Here is a 22,654-nt window from a genome sequence, read left to right on the forward strand (position 1 = left end):
AAGGGCCCAGGGAGGCGGGATAGCAACCTGAACTTTTTATCTGGACATGTGACCGGCTTTTAAAAGGGCCGGCCCTGGAGCTGGCCCACTCCCCCTCCGGGCTTTCGCCCGCCCTCTCGAGCTCTCTCCCTCCCTACTTCGCCCGCCCTGGCCCTACCCGTGCCCCTCCTCTCCGCCCCTCCGCGCCCGGGGTGTCATTGGACTGGGAAGACGTAAGCCAACTTCAGGCCGCTCGGAGGAAACGCGTGCAGTCACCTGGGTGCAAGAGCGTTGCTGCCTCGGACTCTCCCGCTGCAGGGAGAGCGGCACTCGCTGGCCTGGATGTTGTTGGATTTAGGGGGGCTCCGCAGCAGGAGTGTCGTGGCGTTGGCAAGCGCTGCAACAGGTAGACGCCGTGAGACGGACCCTGGCCGAGGCAGGTGTGTACGGGTGCGCGGCTGGGCGCCGCTCGCCCGGGTCGGCGTGCGGCCGCGGCGCGGGAGCGTGCACTTTGCAGGGAGAAGTGGCTGCGTAATCCGGAGGCAGTCAGTAGGGTGCTGTGTGCTTGTTGTTTTGTTTTGGTTTTCCACTTTTTCTCCCCTTTGACCGCCAGAGGACTATTTTGGGAAAGTTTGGCCACTTTGGATAAATGCCCTCTAACGAGCAGCTTTCAACCGGCTTTGGCAGTGGGAGGTCTACCACCCTTCCCTTTACCCAAAGATGAATTTCGGATCGTTTTCCTTGTACAGTTTTTAAAGGACGTTTGAATAATATTTCTTTCCTCTATCAATTGCGGAAGCACCCAAATCTCAGCCGGAGGTGTAGCGGTAAAAGGGCAGTTGAAGGAGATAACAGATCCTGATAGATCCTGTATGAAAGGGGCTCTGGAAATTCGTGCATTTCCCGTTCCTTAGTATTCGCGAAACTCCTGAAAGAGATTATGCTTTCTGTGGCATCAGTTGGAATTCTAAAGGCATCCAAAAAGGAATGAGGCTTCTTTTGGTGGCATCAGTACCCTGCTACTGAATTTAGGTGCACAGCTTTTCCTAATGCATTTTAAAAGGCCAGGTTTAAATCTTAATGGTTTATGGCACCAACAGTTTTTTTTAACTATTTATTATAACAAGTTTTCAAGTAGGAAAACTTGATAGCAGACAAGTTTTTGAAACCACTTAATTTCAAATGCAGTAATTGGTCTTTAACATTTGAATTGCCATTTCTCTAAGTGCTGTTATTGATCTTATTTACATAGTAATGATAACAGCGTTCTCCGTCTGGGAAGTTCTGGGAAGTATTAATTTTATATCTGACTTCATAGCACGCTATCATGGAAATGCTTGAGGAGAGAAGTTTTTAAAAATAATCTGAAGGGGAGTTTTTTCCTTTAAGGGAGAAATAGTTTAGTTCGGGGCTTTTAGAAAGATCAGGTGGCTCAGTGAATTAGGTGAGTGAATAGAAATCAGATGTGTTCAGTTCTAACTGGTTCTCCGGCTCCCTTAGGTGACCTTGGGCTGATTTCTATCATTTACCTCATCTGTAAAAAAGAGGAACCTAGTAATAGTTATGCAGGGGGGAAGACAGCAAAATAGTTACAAACAGTGAACTTTTACAACTATGCAACTGGTGCAAATTATGAAATTCTTAAGGTTCTGTCTTTAAGATGTCATTATAGTCAAATAACTATAGAAAATGATGCATTTGAAGGGAACTATGTTTGGGGGTTAGTAAAAGTGAAAGTGTTTTCAGATAAAATATAAATTCGCAAGATTCCTTGTTAATACTCCTGAAAAAAAACTACTTCCTTGTAGAAAACAGCAATTTAACACAGTCTGTAAAATATAAAATTTTAAAGTCAGGTTTTTCCTTTGCAAAATAGTGTTTAAGAGCATATATATGACTTAAGGTAGAACTATCAGTGCTTTTCCTTACTTTCCTTATGTGAAAGTTCCTTTATTTTTTTTGGGTGGGGGGAGGCCGTTTGCATGAAAATTAAGGGGTCCTCATTGTTTTTGTCTTTGTCCCAAGGGAGTCTCTGTTAACAGTTTCCATTTGTAAGGGAGACAAATCTGATTTTATATAAGCTAGATTTGTATACTGGTATCTGTTTCGTCTTATACTTTAGTAACAAAACTTTCCCTTTACCATCTGGATATTAAGTTCTATGAGGATCATATTCATCAACTAATATTTTGAGTATTCACTAGTAAGTTCAGGAAATTCTGCTCCAGCCATGGTCCTTATGCCGGTTTTAAAAAGACAGCCTGGATTTCCTGGACACTGTAGGAAATAATTACCTAAACTGATCCATTTGTTTTACAGAGAAGACCAATTAAGATAATCGGGAGAATTCAGCATAAAATACTTCAATAATCATATTCTTTTAAAAACCCAGTCTTTAAAAATATTTGCAATGGAAGCATGCTGATGTCCTCCATTGTTTTGTGTTTGTTGCCAGCCTTTACTCTGTTTTCTTTGTTGAGAGGTGCATTAGGTTGGTAGATGAGAATACCTTAAACAAAGCTAATGTAATAGATTTCAGCAAAACCTTTTGCAAATTCTCTAATGATAGCCCTGTCAATAATGTGGTGAAATGCAGGCTGGTTTATGTTATTGTCAAGAGAGTTCAAGGCTAGCCAGACAGGACTTGGAAAGTTATGATCACCTGCATGATGTTAGCTGACAAGGTGCTTCCTTGTAGATTGCTTTAAGATGGTTCTTGCCGGTCAGCTGTTGTAGAGATTCTCTTCAAATCTTCACATAGCCTTACGTATCCGTGGCTCCTGCTTGGAGGCAGAGTGGTGAAAAGTGTCCCTCAGCCTGCTAGTAGGTGTTCTGTGAAAAAAAGGTGCAGTAACCAAATTATTTAGAGGACTCTGGATTAAAAAGGAAACAGATTTCTGTACCGTGGAACTTCCCTGGAGTTTTAGCATGCAAATTTCCACTGTGAAACTTCAGAAAAGGCAGTGAGTGATCATGCTTTCCAAAAGACAATTTGGAGGATGAATTTTTGGGGAGGGGTCTGGATGAGGATGGCCCTTCAGACCCAGGGCAGATGGTTCTCTTGCCTGGGGGGCAAGGAGTGACACTGTAGGTGTGGGAGTGAGGAGGGGTGAGCCTGTGGAGACCTTTGGTGGGGGTGCCAAGGCAAGGGTGACTTCTGGGCATGTGGGTAGAGGGTGGTGCAGTTCACCAAGACAGAGAATGTGGGTTTAGGGACGGGGTTGGGGGTGGGGGAATGATGCACAGGTGTTCAATTTTGAACAGGAGTAGACATGTTTCTTGTGGTGTTTAATGAACTTGGACCTGAAACATCTATACGTTAGATATACATCTGTTCAAGTTTGCTATGGGGAAGACAGAATATTCTCAGGTAGAAGTAGAAGCAGGGCATAATATTTACTGGTATTTTCAACCCATGGCTACTATTAAATGGTTTTTCAGTAAGGTAGAAAAGGCCAGTATTAGCTGTTTTGGTCCCATTTCACTATATATATATATATTTTTCTTTTTTCAACTTTCACTTAGCTTTCATCCACATTAATTTTTTCAGCTGGAATTACCAGATGACCTCCTCAAACTTCGTAATTTGACTTATTTTCCACTGTTTTGTGATTTGATTTGTGATTAGGAATTTATAGAAAAATGTTCTTTAAGTAAAAGCACACTGCATGATTGGGAGATTTTAATGTCCACAAGTTACTGAGTATTGATTATGTTATAATAGTTTAACTTTCTTAAATTTGCATTATGCTGTCGTCTTGGGATGCAGTGGTAAAATTGATAAAGTTTCTGCCTTCTGGGAACTTAAAGTCTAGTGTAGAGTACAGAAAAGTAAGAGGTAATTATGATACTTGGACAATTTGGGCATTAAATTTTGTCAGTGAGCCCTGCAATATCTCATGCCAGTTTATTTAGTAGAGTCATTATATTATTTTTCCATGATAATTAATATAATTTCTGGAGCAAAAAAGCATCCTAGTCTCTTTTTAATGAGGGGAACATAGGGCAGAAGGAGATTGTGAGTGGCAAAAGTTGGTGGGGAGAGGACTGAGAGGCCTAAAGTAATATTTGTATTCAGAACTGCAGAAACTGCATCTTGTAGATCAGGACCTTTATTTGGGTCAGAGAATGTTTACACACCTGAAAGGATTTTTAAAATGCATACTTGAAGATTTTAATTGTTTTATGCATGGAAATGCACAAATGAAGTTTTATTGAGAGTGAGTTAATTTTCTTTGAGATATGTTTCTTTAGAGGGGTGGTTCTCAAACGAGGGGTGATTTTGCACCCACCAGCCCCAGAGACATTTGTCAAGGTCTGGAGGCAGTCTGGGCTGTCACAACGGGGGAGGAGGAATGCTACTGGCATCTAGTGGGTAGGGGTCAGGGAGACTGCTGGACATCTTATGATGCGTAAGACAGATCTCAACAAAGAATTATCAGGTCCCAAATAGGGCCAAGGTTGAGATAGCTTGGTGTAGACACCTGGGATCAAATTCCAGCTCTGCTGTGTGGCCCCTGCCTCAGTTTCCCCAGTTGTATCATTTGGGATAATACTTTTGCCAGTCTTGTAGGGTTGTTTATAAGGGTAAATAAGTTAATATATGTGAAAGGCTTGTAATATGGCATTGAATGATACAATGTGTAAGAATTATATAAATATAGCCTATTATCATTATTCTACCTATGAAATAAATTTATAGAGAGAGCCAGTGAGTAAGATGGTATATGTAAAACAATCCTGTGGGCTCCCTGAGGACGGGGACTGGGCCTGTTTTGTTTATCACTGTAGATTCAGTGACTACTTGTAGGCCCAGGATGTAGCACATACTGGGTAAATATTTGTTGAATGAATGAACACATAAATTGTCAGGGCCCATCTCAAACTTCCTCCATTAACTGTTGAGACTGAAACTGGCTGTCTGTTGGGAGTCGTTTTAGCAGAAGTACCGCTAGGTCAGACTGCATGTCAGAGTCCTTGCCAGGATTGAAATACAGACTAGAGTCCTGATATTCTTAAGTTGTCCTACAGCCTCTCTGTTATCGACCAGCTTAATTAATCAGGATATGTGACTCTTCACATAATAGAGTTGATATTAAATTATCTTCATCACTAATCCATTTTAAGAAAATCTTATTGTTTTAAAAGTAATTCTTAAGTTATTTTGCCTGTGATCATTCACTTGATGACTTTATATTGGGAAATGGTAACATTAATTGCATTTCCTCGTTGTTTTTAATAAAGCCACGTATTAGATATGGAAAGCAGCTTCTATATGCTGGAAAGACTCCAAAGGCTTGGAGTTAGAAGATTTAGTTTTAAACCTGACTTTGTCACTTATTATGCCTTTGACCTTGGGCGAGTTGCCCTCTTCACTAAGCCCTCAGTTTCCTCCTTGCCTGCCTCATGAGTCCCCAGGATTACTTTGCATATTAAATAAGTTAACATTTGTAAATACTCTTTGCAAACTCTAAAGGCTGTATTATAGCAAAGATGATTTATTGGTAAATATTCTTTGCAACCTCTAAAGGCTGTGTTATAGCAAAGACGTTACTTTTATTTCCATGCAAAATAGTTTTATTGCTTCTTATATTCTGACTTCCAAATTATAGTCAAGACTGTTGTATCAGCACCTAAGAAGGTAATAATTTTAATATAACTAGAAGTATTGCTTATATTAAGTAGAATACGTATTTAGAGATCATTCCATGCAATTTCAGAATGTCTTTTAGAGTAATCTTGCTATCAAGAACTCTAATTCGGTTTTTTAATATAAATTTATTTGTTAGCTATGGAAACCAAAGGCTACCACAGTCTCCCTGAAGGTCTAGATATGGAAAGACGGTGGGGTCAAGCTTCTCAGGCTGCGGAGCATTCTTCCTCGGGACCTACAGAGCGGACCGATGAGAATAACTACATGGAGGTCGTCAACATAAGCTGTGTTTCCGGTGCTATTCCAAACAACAGTACTCAAGGAAGCAGCAAAGAAAAACAGGAACTACTCCCTTGCCTTCAGCAAGACAATAATCGGTCTGGGATTTTACCATCTGATATTAAAACCGAGCTGGAATCTAAGGAACTTTCGGCAACCGTGGCTGAGTCCATGGGCTTATACATGGATTCTGTAAGAGAGGCCGACTATGCCTATGATCAGCAGAACCCACAAGGAAGCGCGAGTCCAGCAAAGATCTATCCACACGTCGAACAGATGGTGAAATTTTACAAAGAAAATGGCCACCGTCCCTCCACTCTGGGGAACGTGAGCAGGCCCTTGAGGTCCTTCATGGCTGACTCGGGGAGCTCCGAGAACGGCGGGGTCATGCGCACCATGGTGAAGAGCCCCATCCTGGGTCACGAGAAGAGCCCCTCTGTTTGCAGCCCTCTGAATATGTCATCTTCGGGCTGCAGCCCTGCCGGCATCAGCTGTGTGTCCTCCACCTCGGCTAGCTTTGGCAGTTTCGCAGTGCACAGCCCCATCGCCCAGGGCACTCCTCTGCCGTGCTCCCCTAATGTGGAGAATCGGGGTTCCAGGTCACACAGCCCAGCCCACGCCAGCAACGTGGGCTCTCCTCTCTCCAGTCCGTTGAGTAGCATGAAATCCCCCATTTCCAGCCCCCCGAGTCACTGCAGTGTAAAATCGCCAGTCTCCAGTCCTAATAACGTCCTCCTGCGATCCTGTGTATCCAGCCCGGCAAATATCAACAACTCAAGGTGCTCTGTTTCCAGCCCTTCCAACACAAATAACAGATCCACACTGTCCAGCCCCACTGCTAGTACCGTGGGATCTATCTGTAGCCCGGGAAGCAACGCCTTCAGCTACACTGCTTCGGGCACCCCGGCTGGATCCAGTGCAGCCCGGGATGCGGTTCCTAGTCCAGACACACACGAGAAAGGTGCTCATGAGCTTCCCTTTCCTAAGACTGAGGAGGCAGAGAGTGCAGTCTCCAACGGTGTGACTGGCCAGCTTAACATCATCCAGTACATAAAGCCGGAGCCAGATGGAGCTTTTAGCAGCTCGTGTCTAGGAGGAAATAGCAAAATAAATTCTGATTCCCCATTCTCAGTACCAATAAAACAAGAATCAACCAAGCATTCGTGTTCGGGCACCTCTTTTAAAGGGAATCCAGCCGTCAACCCCTTTCCATTCATGGATGGCTCATATTTTTCCTTCATGGATGATAAAGACTATTATTCTCTATCAGGAATTTTAGGACCACCTGTGCCCGGCTTCGATGGTAACTGTGAAGGCAGTGGCTTCCCAATGGGGATAAAACAAGAACCGGATGATGGGAGCTATTACCCGGAGGCCAGCATCCCTTCATCTGCCATTGTTGGTGTGAATTCAGGTGGACAGTCCTTTCACTACAGGATTGGTGCTCAAGGTACAATATCTTTATCACGATCAGCTAGAGACCAATCTTTCCAACACTTGAGCTCCTTTCCTCCCATCAATACTTTAGTGGAGTCGTGGAAATCACACGGTGACCTGTCATCTAGAAGTGACGGATATCCGGTCCTAGAGTACATTCCAGAAAATGTATCAAGGTAAGTGGGCCTTTTTTTCCTGTTTTGAAAATGGCTTTATAAAATGCTGAAGGTTAGCACTATCTTTACTGTTAAGAAATTTAAACACGTTTGATTTTTGTTTTCAGCATGGTCATTTAGCGCTTCTCCCTTCTCTTGTTGGTATGTTACTACTTTTTTGAAATAGAGAAACCAAAAATTTTGTGAATCTCTTAGAAAATATTTGTGTTGATTTTGAAGGAGTGTATTTAGGTGTTTTTCCCCCTCTGCATTGCCTGTTGTAGGTGTTTAGGAAAAGTTTGTTTCCTATTGTCTGTTACTATATTTACTTTAGCAAACTAGTGCTAGATTTTTTTTTTTCTTTAGCTGTGTACGGGTTCACTAAAATTGCTTTAAATTGGTCTCTTTGTGGTCATAGTCTTTTTTTCCCTTTAATTTTCTTTATTAACCACTTCATTGGTTGTGAAAAATGAAATGAAACCCCAAATCTGTTACCCACAAGCTCCCCACCCTCTTCATCTTTTTCTAGATTGGTTAATCGTATGCAAGTTGTGGTTTTCAGTACAAATAAATCATTTCCTTAACTCTGGAGGGCTTTTTAAAGACTCAGCACATCTAAAATTACTAAGTGGCTCGTCTTGCTTTCTTACTCATTGGAAGTGAAGTATGTCACTGCAGTTTTGAACTGGTATATTTATAACTTTTAAGATGTGCAAGAAGACATACTTTACTTACTGTAAAATACCTCTTGGCTTTCCTTCATGCAGATAGCATATTGTGTATATTTAGAAAAAACAAGGAAGAGGTTTTAGATATGACTCTGAAGGGTGGTTCTACGTTATGCAATGAATACTTGCATTGGACTTTGATTCAGTACTGTGTTTATTATACGGTTGTGGTCAACGATCCCTGTATTGAACATATAAAGAATAGATTTCCTAGATATAGTTCACATGGGCATCTAGGAAGATGTGGCTGTTTTCCTTAAAAACTTATTTGGTGGGAAAAATGGCCATTCCCATTAACAAGATGTAAGGTTGACGTGTATCCCTTACTCTTTCTCCTTCGGTTTTTTACCGAAGCAAAAGGAAAAACTTTCATTTGTGCATTGTTTTCATCATCATCAACTCATACCTCGCTCCTCTTGCTTTTATAGAAGCACACATTCCATAAAGGAAATTTACACGTTGTTACAGTTCTCAGTAGCATGACTAGTCAATCCTATCCTAATGCTGCCTGTCTCTCCTGAACTCTAAACTCTTTACACAAATGCTGAGGTGGCATGGTTTTCCTCAGAACCAAGCTCAGCAGGTGTTCCACTGCTAGTGCTTTGTTTTACTTTCAGAGCAGGACATTTTGCACACGATGTAGATATTTTTGTAAGTGATGTTTGTAGTAGGTTATTCAGAGCGGGGACAGCCTGGTAGTTAAGAGCATGGCTGCCCTGGTTGAAATCCCCAACCCTGCCCCTTAACTGCTTTGTGACCCTGTGCACATCCCTTCACCTTTCTGGACTTTAGTCTTCTCATCTGTAAAAGGGTAATTCAGTAGTACCCATCTCAAGGGTAGTCAAGACAATTGAGTTAATTTATGAGAAGCACTTTGACTATCATCTGGTACACAGTATGCACCACAGAGTATTATATACAGTTCATTGATTGCTCTTAGCATTTAATTCAATTGTTTTCATAACCTTTAGTTTCCATTTCCTTTAGAGTTCTCTTTTCTGCATTCTGTGAAATTCCACAAAATCTTTTAAAGAAATATGCATAGTGTAAGGAAATGTTTGTTGATAAATTCTTGTGATTAAATTTTTTTTTTATGGTTAGGCACCCTACATTTGCTACTACATTTCTATTTATGCTCTTTTACCTTTGAAGGCTATTGCTTTGGGTAATGATATTTCTGGTAGAAATACTAGAGTGATACTAGCTAAAATCAGTAATTCTCTTTTGTTTGTTCTGTATCCTATTTCTACTGTTTTAATTGTCTTTTTCACACTCAACTCATGAAGCCCCTCCTGGTGGTCTGGGGACCCATAGCCTTACATATTCGTATAAATCAGTGACCTTGAGCCTACTCTGCCTTTGTGGGAACCTGGGGTGTTGGCTGGTGTCTCTTCTTGAGCCTTCCAAAATTCTTACTGAGCTTGTTAATATAGTCAGAGGGGATTCCTTTTGTTTACATATATACCGGTATTGTGCTAGTTAATATAAGTTTTCCAGAAACTGTAATGTCAAAGCTTTAATGTTATTCAAAGTCTCTTTTAGATTACTAATTCTTTACAGCTTTTCCTGGTGAATATTATCCAAATGTATTTGTTTTGATCATTCTCAGAGTAAACTTAGATTTTTTTTTCTGGATTTCAGTTTACATGTTATAATATTTAATTTAATCTCATCCAAGCTTTATTATTGGCCTCTTCTTTTGTGTCTTTTGGACCAAATCCAACCTTTCTGCCTATGTCATAATTTATCATGATGATACCCCATTCCAGGGAATTTGGATTAATGAATTAAAGATTGTAAAGGATCCAGGCAGTGCGAAACTGCTTCTGAGTTTCATAATATCCTTTATCTTTAGGTTCAGCTCTAAACTATTTTCAAGTAGATGCCGAAGTATGGTTTGGGGTTCCTGAGACCTTTTCAGGGAGGTCCACAAACTCAAAAATTGTGTATTGGTAAAAGCCATTCAAAATGGGAGACAGGGCTTCCCTGGTGGCGCAGTGGTTGAGAGTCCGCCTGCCGATGAAGGGGACACGGGTTCGTGCCCCGGTCCGGGAAGATCCCACATGCCATGGAGCGGCTGGGCCCGTGAGCCATGGCCGCTGAGCCTGCGCATCCGGAGCCTGTGCTCCGCAATGGGAGAGGCCACAACAGTGAGAGAGGCCTGCGTACCGCAAAAAAAAAAAAAAAAAAAAGGAAGATAGACCAACGGTTTTAATGTAATAGTGTGTGAAAAGTTCACTGATAGAGTTTCAGATTCCATGTGGCAACTAAGCTTTAAGAAACCACTGACTCTCCATTTTCAGTGTTGTGTTAAAGAATCGTATCTGCAATGATCTGAAATGACCATTAAAATGCTCTTCCTTTTTCCAACAATGTATCAGTGTGAAGCCAGGTTTTCTTCATATGCTTGAACCAGAACACATCACCACACACTGACCACAGAAGTAGATACGAGAATCCAGCTGTCTTCTATTAAGCGAGACAATAGACTTGCAAAACTGTAAAACAGTGCTGCTCTTTTCACTAAAGTTTTTTGTTCTGGGAAATAGTTTTTTTTTTCACATATGCACTTTTATGTTAATGTGTGATGACTTCTTTTAAATGATTTAAAAGAAATATTCGTTTTAATTTCTAATAGGGTAGATATCAGTAGATAGAAATGCAGATAAACAAAACCTCTTGTCCTCAATACATTTTAAGAGTGGAAAGGCATCCCGAGACCCAGAAGTTGAGAACTGCTGGTCTCTTCTATCCTATACACCCTTTGGAGGTTAATGCAGAAAGAGGATATTACTCTATTTGTGTTAGCTTTACTGAATGTTATGCTGAGGAAGGGGTGCCCCAGGCAGATAAGGAAAATGATTCGTATCCAGGTGAACTTGTCAAGCTGATAGAAGTGAGTGATGGCCATGGAGTGTGTGTCAGTTTCAGCCTGTGGGCGTTCTACAAGAGCGGTGACCAGAGGCACGCCTGTTATCATTTCCAGCGAGTGGTTTATCTGAGGGCCACACTGGAAGGTACATGATGACAAAAGCTGGATGTAAAACTCTGCGGTGGACACTGGACCTAGTTGGGTCATGCAGATGCGAGTTCCCCTGTCCGCTTGGGCACAAACAAAGCTGTGACCTTGAGTGAGTGGCAACTTCTCTCGGCCCCAGTTTCTTCATTTGAAAGAAAACGAGTTGACCTAGATGCTCTGTGAGGTCTGCCAACAGCGCGACTGAGTGGCTGTGTAGTTTCCTTGGAGTCGTGTACGTTAAGAATAAAAATAGAAGTATCCCTTAACATATTTGCTAGTCTGGTTTCAAGTTTATCTTACAAGTCCAGCTCTGTAGTTGCCAGGGTAGTCAGGATAGAAAAATGTCATGACCATTTACCTTTTAAAAGTAAGGGTGAGTACGGGTGACCTGTCATTTTGCTTGGAGAAGTGGCAGGTTTTTTTTCTTTTAATCAAATCTTTCCTTTCTTAAAACTTGACACTTACACTATGAGTTTCTTGTTCTTTTGAATTTACACTATTCCTTCTGGAAACAGGGTTTTTCTGTTGACATAACATTGGGTGTTTATGGTGATGGTCATAGTCACTTTGATAGCATTGTAACACAGTGCTACCATTGACTTAGACTTTTCGAATATAAAGTTCACTGTTTCAAAGGGCACGTTCTGGTAGTTTTCAAGACAAGTAATCAGGAATTTATCTTAATATATGCTGAACTTTTTTTCCACGATAGGAGGAAACAATTTAGTGATAACCTACAGTTGTTTTCAAAATTTTTCAGTGGTCCCTGGAGTTTTTCAAAACCCATCTTCCATAATAAGTCAAAACCTTCAGAATTCAAGGAGTTTGTTACAAAGTTTGCCATGGCTCTTAGTAAGCTTTGTAAATAAACCGCTGAGATATAAGTAACTTCATGTAATGCAAAGCATGAAAGAATAATGGGTTTTGGAGGGGAGAGATTGACTGATTATTGGTGCTTACCATAATAAATCCATTACAGAATTACTTAGGTCATTTGGAAATGAAAACATGGAACTTTCTTTTTCTTATTTGTCTTATAATATTTTGATTTTGAAATTGCTAGTGTGCCTAGAATTTCTCCAGGTTAGTGTTTTAAATAGTATTTTTATAAATATTTAAAAGGAGACTTGCTTCTTCTGATGATTCATTCACCTTCATTATTTATGGTATTTCTGGTAAAAGTGGTGATAAGTTTATTGGAGGAAAAAAACCCTATTCCTTTTTAATAAACAAATCAGTATGTACTGCCCTTCTATACATTTTGCTTTTCACCTCCTTGATTTATATGTCAGTATGTCCACCTTTTATCGTCTGAAGTGTTAGTATATTTAGAACTGTTTATTTCATACTTTAAAAATAAAGTGGAGGTAAAAGCCCTGGTTTCAGTTAAATAAACTCAAATTATTTAACTTAAGGCAGTTCTCATACATACCAGTGACATGGTGAAACTAGGACCTGGAGGTTTATCATTTATGGATTTGATGCCTTTTGCAATATTGAAATTCTGGGTGTGTCTGACCTTTTCTATCCCTGTAATGTTTACAGTAAGAGAAGATGTTATATTGATCACCAGTAATTTAGGAGTAATACTTCACTTCCCCTGATGTCCTTTATTTTTTTCTCCAAAATAATACTTATTTTCCCAGGCTTTCAACTATTGCTGTAGTTTCATACAGCTCACCTACTGATAAAATTTCAGCTCTGCTTCTAAATAATTGATCGTTTCCTTTCATTTACCAAATTCAAATTGAGAGAAAAATATTGATTTCTTGGATCCATTTAAATGTAGCCATTAAGTTGTATATTTTTGTGGACTGCATTCCAAAATTTATTAGTGAAAATCCAAGAAATATAAGTGTGTTAAATGGATAGTATCATCTTAAATTTTAGAATTTCTAGTTTTAAACTTGTCAAGTCTAGGCTTTGTTTTCATTTTTAAGAGTTTTATTTTGTTCTTTATATAGTAAGGTAATGACGAAGTTAAAATGTAATTTTATGTAAGCACGTGTTACTTACTTGATGCTCTGAAAAACCTCTGGATTTATGATTGTTAGTGGTATGGCCAAGGCCAAAATTTCTATGTAGAAAAGAGGTAGAAATTGCTTATATTTTATGCAAGACATAGAACACTCTAGCCCAGGAAGGAAAAGAGGACAAACAAAAAGTAATCTGAATACTTAACAAAGTTAATACCCTGGGGAGAGAGTGTGAGCTAATAACTGGCCATCTGAATTCGCAGCTCTGGCCATGACTTAATGTTATCAGTGATGACCTCTTCATTGGCATGTATCCTCACCTTATATATTAGGAGCTGTCGAAACAAATATCCAAAAATTGTGACCTGAAACACAAAGAAACAAGGTTTGTAATGGGCAAAATCAACTTCGGGTGTTCCGACAGGGAAGGATCTGGGCGCGTCTTGGAAAATGAGGAGATGGGGGTATGGTGATCACAGTTGGTATTTATCCTTAGTCTTGAAAAGTTTGCTGGGGATCGGGGGGCACTTCCTGGTGGAAGGAGTTACGTGGGCAAACCCCTGACAGGCAGAAAACACTGAGTGTGGTCCAGCTGTATGGCTGGCTGTGATATGGGGAATTGGGGGAAAGAGGAAGAGCCTAGTTGGAACTAGAAGCCAGTGGAACTTGGAAGTCACACTAAGAAGTTTGCACTTAATTTGGCAGGTAATGAGGAGTTCCTGAAATGTTGGAGCAGGCAAGCAGCCTGAGCTGAAGTACACTTGGGTAAAACCTTAATTAGGCAGTGGTAGTAGGGTGGATTGGAACGTAAAGGGCCTTGTTAAGAAGTTATTGCAACAGTGCAGGAGGATGGGAACTGGAATCTCTGGAGCAAGGATGTCGAGGGTAATGGAAAAAAGGGGCAGATATGACATATTCCAGAAGAAGACTTTGTAGTAGTTGATTTTTTAATAAAATTTTTATTTTGAAATAATAACAGACTTAGGAAGATCATGGGGGAACCATTACAAAGAATGATAAACAAGGACACATGTACACAATACAGCCATCAAAATTCAGAAAATAACCTTAAGTTGCTGACATCTTGATTCTGGTTTTGCCAGTTGTGCCCATAATGTCTTTCATAGTGAAAGCACCCCGGTGCAGAATTGTATTTTGTTCTTTTTAGCTGTCATGACTCTTTAGTCTCCTTCAGTCTGAGACAGTTCCTCACTCTTCTCTAGATTTCTTGACTTTACAGTACTTTAGGGCAGTAAAGGCCAGCACTTCAGTAGAAAGTCCCTGATTTGGGTTTGTCCTCTGTTTCCTCATGATTTGATTTGGGTATCGCCCCCTTGTCAGGCGTATCACAGAAGGGATGTAGCATCCTTCCTCCTTGCTTCCTATCACATGCCAAGCCGTTTCCCTTCGTGCCTTTACAGTTCATCTGCAGCGTTTTATCCAGGTGCCGTCTGCCAGGCTTCTCCACGGTCAAGTTACTCTTTTCCCTTTGCAATTAGGAGCTATTTGGGGGAGTGGTACTTTGAAGTTGTATAAACATCCCAATCTTCATCGCACTTTGCTTATTCATTAAGTTATCGATATCTTTATGGCATCATTGTTTCTTCTTTTCTGCAGTGAGTTATAGCCTGTTACTGCCCTTATTTTTGAGGTTCAAACTGCTCCTCAAACAATTGGGAGCCCATTCCAGCTGGTTTCCGTGACCTTTTGCCACGTTCCCATCATTTCTCTGAGCGCTTCCTTGCTTTAGGCCCATCTTGTACTTTTCCTGTCCCAGTCCTGGAGCCAGCCCTTTCTGCAAGGAGTGCCCCCCATGCCTGCAGACACCCTCCTCTCCTCTGTGACTGGAGTCTAACTCTGCATCCTGGGTCACAGGGCCACACCCCCGCTGGATGCCCTCCTCCACCACTTGGGTGCTGACTCCCGCTGCTGGGTTCTGAGACCCGGCACTAGGCCAGGTGAGCACGTGGATGCCCCCCTCCCCCTCTGTTGGGACTCTGACTCTCTGCATGGGGGGCTTGCTGCCCCCCCAGTGGGCCACCATAGCCATCCACACCCTAGCCCCCAGTGTGGAGCTCTGCCGTGCTATGTCTGGCCTAATGGCTTTAGGACTAAATCACTAAGGAAGGGCAGGAGAGGAGTTGATATTTGAGTGGAAAGGATGTGGAAAATCAGTGAAAACTCACAGGTTGTCAGCTTGACCATCATGGAGGGGGGTGAGCAATTAAGAGAAATGGAGAGGTCGAGAAGAAGTGATGATTTATCTTGGTTGCCTGAGTTTTACGTTCCAGAGAGGAGGGAATGCTGATGTGGGAGTATGGGAGGCCTCTTCACAGACATGGCAGTTCAGGGGGCAGTGTGGGTGCTAGCCAAGGAGAGAAGGTATACATGACTCAAGTATCGTCTACAGTGCCTTCTCTGGGAGTTTGGAGGAAAAGTACCCCTGTAGATGAGCAACACATGCTAATAAAGGACACAGGAGTTGTTTTGACAGTCAAGATAGTGCGGACTCCTGGATGCCAAGGGAGGAATAACGTTGTCTTGGAATTTCCAAATTAGAAGGGCCCTAAGTCTGTCTATAAATCCAGCCCTCTACGGGCACAGATACTGAGGCTGAGAGAGACTGTATGCCTCTTCCGGTCTCAAAGTAGTTAGTAACAGAGCTTTCCTTCCAGTGGGAGAGGGGGGTTCAAAACCCGATGGGAGGGCTTCCCTGGTGGCGCAGTGGTTGAGAGTCCGCCTGCCGATGCAGGGGACACGGGTTCGTGCCCCAGTCCGGGAAGATCCCACATGCCGCGGGGCGGCTGGGCCCGTGAGCCATGGCCGCTGAGCCTGTGTGTCCGGAGCCTGTGCTCCACAATGGGAGAGGCCACAGCAGTGAGAGGCCCGCGTACCGCAAAACGAAACAAAACAAAACAAAACCCGATGGGAGGGCTGAGGAGGCCAGGAACTAGGCCGAATAGTTGGAGCTGGTGGCTTTTCAGGAAGGAATTCTGTAGAGCGGTGGGAATGGGACCCAGTCTGTGATTGACTGAGGAATAAGTTAGCAATGAAGAAGAGAAACCTGTGGGTGTGGGGACAGTGCTTACGCTTGGTGGTAAAGGGAGAGGGGTCAAAGGGAGAGACGTTGGCAGAAAGACACAGCAGGATTGGAGAAAGGACAGGTAAGTCCTTTGTTGGACAGGTAAGGTCTAAAGAGGGCAGTGGACCTGTGCTGAGATTGAGGTTGAAAACGTCACAGGGAGGGAAGATGCTTGATGGGGGGCCGTGTCCCAGGAAGACGAGGGCAGAAGTGAGACTGTCGTTAGCCTACGGTCAGATATTTAACTGCCGGCTCGAACCCACAGGTGGAGGCAGTTGCTGGTAGCCGGTGTCACCGTGTTATAGACCTGGAAACTGAGACTTAAGCCTGTAAAAGAGATCCATCTAAGGCCACAGAGCTAAGGTAGATGAAGAAACAAACACTTGAGCTAGAGAAGACGAAAGCTGAATGTCCTGGAATAAGCAGATGGGTCTTTTAACGAGCGTAAATCAGATTGGGTGGCTGACCTGAAGCCTCTGGCCGCATCTCATTGCAAGCAGCGCAAAGTAAAGTAACTTAGGGTCTGTAAAGCACTGAGTTACCAGGCCCCTGACGATTTTACTTAGTATGTTTCCTCCTTGCTCATTTCCCACACTGATCTTTCTGGGGCTCAGACAGCCAAGCTCCCTTCCTTCTTGGGGGCCTCTGCTTGCTGGTCCCTCTGGCAAGAAGGCTCTGCCTTCAGATTTTGGTTTCCTGTCCCTTGTCACTCAGGATTAGCTCAAATGTCACCCTCTCAAAGAGGCCTTCCCCGACCATTCTATTTAAAGTGATGACACCCCCCTCCTCTAACACATCATCCTCTTTTGTTGTCTTCATAGCACACACCTGTCAGAAATTATCTGCGTTTACTTCACTTCCCTAATTAGAATGTCAGCTTCCTGAGAGCAGGGACCTTAGCTGTCCTGTTTTACCAGTATGTTCGCCATACCTAAAACAGTGCCAGGTACGCTGTGGATGTTCAGTAAATCTTGATGGACTGAGTGCCTTGGTTAGCAGAGGGACTTGGGGTGATGAGATAAGTGTTGGTGATTGGGTAAGACTGATAAAATTATTGTTAAATAATAGTGGAGTTCTACTGGGTTTAGCAAAAATTCTTGTGACCTCTATCAGCATACTTTTTAAGGACTTTCACAAAATAAGCAACAGATGCTCTTCTTATTTTTTCTAATCTCAGCATCATAGAGGAGTTGGTAAGAGTGTATTCCAGGCTCTATGGTGACATTCTTAGTCTTCATTATGAGGTCATTTATTTAATTTTAATTTATAAACAGTGAAATGTTCTCTTTTTGGTGTACAGTTCTGTGAGTTTTGCCAAATGCAGAATCAGGTAACCACTGCCCACTCAAGATACAGAACAGTTCTATCACCCACTGAAATACCCTTGTGTTGCCCCTTCCCAGTTCAGCCCCTCTCCTTACTGTCAAACCATGGTGACCATTTATGTGTTCCCCATCCCTGTAGTTTTGTTTTCTCTAGATTGTCATATAAATGGAATCATACTTTATACAGTCTTTTGATTCTTGGTCCTTTCATTTAGCATAGTGCATTTGAGATTCATCGGTGGTATTGCAGGCACCAATAGTTAGTTTCTGTTAGTGCTGAGTGATATTCCATCTGTGGCCACACGATTATTTGTCCATCTGTTCACCTGTTGATGGACATTTAGGTTGTTTCCAGTTTGGGCTGTTAACAGATAAAGCTACTGTACATATTCACGTGCAAATCTCTGTAGGGATGTTTACTGCCTTTTTTCATCGGTAAATACCTACAAGTAAAATGGCTAGGCCATATAGTATCAAAAGATGTAGGTTTAATTTTTAAGAAAGTATGAACTATTTCCCACCAAAGTGATTGTACTAGTTTACATTCCCACCAGCAGTGTGTGAGTTCTGGTTCCATTACATCCTTGCCAACACTTGGGAGGGTCAGTCTTTTTAATTTTAGGCATGATAACAGTACTGATAACTTATTGCGGTTTAAATTGGTATTTCTCTAATGCTTACATGATACTGTACATCTTTTCAGGTGTTACTTGCCATCCATACGCCTTCTTTTCATGGCTGTTAACTCTTTTGCCCATTTTAAAAAGATGTTTCCCCTTTCTTCTTCTTTTTTTTTTTTTTTTGTCTTGCCACGTGGCATGTAGGATCCCAGTTCCTCATCCAGGGATCAAACCTGTGCCCCCCGCAGTGGAAGCATGGGGTCTTAACCACTGGACTGCCAGGGCAGTCCTCTCTTTTGCCCATTTTTATTGGGTGGTTTTCATCTTTTTGAGTTCTGCTATCAGTGTATTTTAAGATAAGCTTTTTGATAGAAAACCTAGAACTAAGAGAGAAATAGCTTAAAAATTCTGTGTTGGCAGCGGGAAAAATACCAGGCAACTCTCGAATTATTTAGTACCTACTGTGTTCTTAATGTGGGGGAAGATACCAAATGAATATGAAGCAAACCAAGTGTCTCCCCTGTATTCCCATCTAGCTGAGAGAGAGGACTCACCTGAGTTTATATAGCCCTTCTTTTGGTTGTTCCCTAGTTACGTGTTTGGTCTGTTACCGAAGATGAGAAAAGGAGGAGTCTTATGTGGGCTAGAATAGTGAAGGAGAGCCTCATACAGGAGGTGAGATTTCAGCTGAAGTTTGAAGATTGGCGGTCTTTGGGGAGGAGTAGAGAGGTGTCACAGGAAGAAGGAAAAGCACAGGTCATGTGTGTGGGCACAGGACAAACAAGGGCTGCTTGGAGGGGTTTAGTGGTAGTTGGGGAAAACTAGACTATAGAAATCTGTGAATGTGAAAAAGAAGTGCTTCGTACTTTTAATATAGTGCTCGTAAACATTAAAAATTTTTTTTTATTGTGCTAAAGGTTACATAATAGAAAACATACTATTTTAACCATATTTAACTGTACAGTTCAGTGCCACTGAGTACATTCACGTTGTTGTGCAACTCTCACCATCATCCAATCTCCCGAATTTTTCACCTTCCCAAACTGAAACTCTGTCCCCATGAAATAATTTTCTTTAAATCTAGGAATGACCTAAGAGGATAGAGAGGTCCATCCGGTAAGGGAGATAGAAAATAGTGACAGAAACAAATTTTAAAAAGCAACGGAGAGGCTATCATATTGGTAATTCAGGCTGAGTGGTTGGAATGGTGAGCAAGGGATAAATATTAGAGACAGTTTATGGGAAGAAGTCATTGAAGACCAGATTATCTGACCCAAAGCCTGTTTCTTTCCCACTCTACTCCCAAGCCATGTGTGTTAACAGCCCCACAAAAAGTAGATTGCCAAAGAGCATAGGGAAGAAAAATGCAGAGTTTTATAGTAACAAGGAGAGAATTTCTGCGTAATTATGACTCTTAAGAGAAAAGGAGCAGAATAGTATTGTTATTTGGATGAAGGTAAAACCCGATAATTTCGATACCAAAATAGAATACTTTTTATTAGACTTGGGGAAAAAACGCCCCCAGGGAAATGGAAACAGGAAGAACCAGCTCCTGGTTTAACAAAGTTGGAAAGCAAACTGGTGAAAGATTATGTAAATCAATTAGAAATAGTGACATATGGAATTCTGATTTGCATACAAAGATATAAAGGAACAGAAGAATCTCAGCTCGTTGGGAAGTCCATTTATTTTGTGCTCAAGTATCTGGTGTTTGAATTCGCAGGACTCTTTCCAAAAGTGGAATTGTGCTGATTTTCCTTCATCACGTGGTAGAGTTTGTATTTACTTAAAAAAATACTTTTCTGATAAGTTTGAGGTGAGAGTCCAAGTGCAGAGTTTGAGAGTGTAGAGATGTGATGGGAGCAGATATTCTTTTATTTACTCCAGTTCGGATTTTCACTGTATTTTTTGAAATGGAAATTGTGTTCAGAGAGGCTTTTTTTCTTGGAAACTTGAAGGTATGGCTGAAGAATTTCTGGTTGTACGATACAAAGTATTTTTTTCTCCATCTCTCTGTCATTTTCAGACCCAGTCGAGGTAAGTGTACATGTGAAGTATTCCTTTGAGACCTCTGGAAGCATTTGAGTTTCTGTATGTGGCAGAAATATGATAATTTTGTTGACATATACCCTGTATTTTGGACTTGGTTGCTATGATTCAGGTGAAAACAGCACTTTCCCCTCCTAAGTACTGTTTTTTAGGGAACTGAAGAAATTGACAGAGGCCTGGAGTAGGGGAAAGAGGAGTTACAAACACAGCAACATTTTCATGATGAAAATCTAAAGCAGATTGCGCTTATATTTACATGACTTCTGAAACGTTTAGCTCCATGGGTAGTTCTTAAATGTCCCTGTTTTTGAGCTAATGTTCATTTACAAGCCAAAGATTTTTATAAGAGGGCATAATTACATGAACTGTGCATTTTTTTGAAGATTAATTTGTCGCCAGTACCCGAGGATGGAAGAAGTAAAGAATAGAAATCTAAGTGTTGAACGTGGTCTAGCCTCTACGATTTCATAACACTGATGAAATATGCTTTTTTAAGAATTTTGATTCTTGCCAATTCTACTCTAGCAGCAATTATCAAATTTAGTATTATGAGGGTTTTAAGGAAAGTAGACATAAAACAAATGTTAAGAAATCAATGTTTTATTTAATATGGAAAATGACTACATTTCCATGACTGTGTTAGAGTCCCTACACAGTCAGTCTCCTCCAGACCCAGACATGTAACTGATGCAGAGCTCGCTAACCCCGAGTTATTTAAGGCTTTTAATCAATGAAGAATGATAAAAGTTTGCTTGTCATACTATTCTTAGACAGTGTTGATATTCAGCTGCTTGGCTTTAAAAGGGGGTGCCCTTCCCTGGTCCTTAGCCCAAGAGAGACTATGCAAGACAGAAAACATGGAGGTTTTTTAAAAAGGCATTCACTGCTACCTATAAGTAACTAAATGAAATACCAATTCTGTTTACTGAACACCATGGAATCTATAACAACAATGTACATTAAAAACACTTACTGGAAGTCTACAAATAATAAATCCTGGAGAGTGTGTGGAGAAAAAGGAACACTCCTACACTGTTGGTGGGAATTTAAGTTGGTGCAGCTACTATGGAGAGCAGTATGGAGGTTCCTCAGAAAACTAAAAATAGAATTACCATATGATCCAGCAGTCCCACTCCTGGGCATATATCTGCAGAAAACTCTATTTCAAAAAAATACATGCACCCCAGTGTTCACTGCAGCACCATTTACAATAGCCAAGACATGGAAGCAACCTAAATGTCCATCGACAGATGAATGGATAAAGAAGATGTGGCGTGTGTGTATGTGTGTGTATACACACACATGTATATATACATATATATATATAATGGAATATTACTCAGCCATAAAAATGAAATAATGCCATTTGCAGCAACATGGATGGACTTAGTATGATAATCTATAAGTGAAGTAAATCAGAGAAAGACAAATATATGATATCACTTATATGTGGAATCTAAAAAACATACAAATGAACTTATTTACAAAACAGAAATAGACTCACAGACATAGAAAACAAACTTATGGTTACCAAAGGGGAAAGGGGGGGCAGAGAGGGATAAATTAAGAGTTTGGGATTAACGGATACACGCTACTATATATAAAATAGATAACCAACAAGGACCTACTGCATAGCACGGGGAACTCTATTCAGTATCTTGTGGTAACCTATAAAGGAGAAGAATCTCAAAAAGAATAGATGTATTAGAAAAAAACACTTACTTGGCAAAAGTTCTGGGCGTGGATGGTGGTGATGGTTGCTCAACAATGTGAATGTACTTAGTACACTTAAAAATGGCTAAAATAGTGAGTGTAATGTTGTATATATTTTATCACAATGAAAATAGCACCTAATCCTAACAAAAACGGGGGTGCCTTGCATTGATGAAATTTGGCACACAGTAAGATTCCGGGGTGCCCTGAAGGCCCAGTGTGGGAGCCCCTCTAAGTAGAGAGGAGGTGGGGACCGTATCACCCAGAGCCGTGCACTGACCTGTACAGCGTCGCACACAGGCTGTGTTCAGGACTGATTCCCACTCAGCAAGCCTTTATGAAGCACTTGATTCTGTCTGGGCAGAGTCCTGGGTGTATGTATGGTCACAATAAGAATGGGAACTTCCTCATCCTTCGGAACACTCAGTCTAGATCCAGCCAAGATCCCATTGCAAAGTAGGTTGTGATGAGTCTTTTTCTGGAGGTACCAAGTAATGTTTCCAGAACGTGGGGGAAGGAACACTTCGAAAATATTCATTTCATTAATAAAATTACATGATGGCCACAAGCAAATTTTATGTGATCAGTCAGAACTCTCGGTTTGGAAACAGCACAGGAAGCCATCTCATACTAATTTAA

The 22,654-nt window shown here is 41.3% G+C and overlaps 1 protein-coding gene across 2 annotated transcripts in view; it reads left to right on the plus strand.

The window, feature by feature from the left end:
- Positions 1-279: 279 nt before the first annotated feature.
- NR3C2 (nuclear receptor subfamily 3 group C member 2) overlaps positions 280-22,654 on the plus strand; it is a 370,721-nt gene continuing 348,346 nt past the window's right edge. For both annotated transcript variants that reach the window (XM_073805516.1, XM_019926560.3), the window contains exons 1-2: positions 280-419; positions 5,769-7,524. In XM_073805516.1, coding sequence (XP_073661617.1) covers positions 5,771-7,524 — 1,754 coding nt within the window. In that variant the 5' untranslated portion in view covers positions 280-419; positions 5,769-5,770. The remainder of the gene's footprint in view (positions 420-5,768; positions 7,525-22,654) is intronic.

This window comes from Tursiops truncatus, chromosome 5 (genome assembly GCF_011762595.2).
Source record: "Tursiops truncatus isolate mTurTru1 chromosome 5, mTurTru1.mat.Y, whole genome shotgun sequence".
In the NCBI taxonomy this organism is placed as follows: domain Eukaryota; kingdom Metazoa; phylum Chordata; class Mammalia; order Artiodactyla; family Delphinidae; genus Tursiops; species Tursiops truncatus.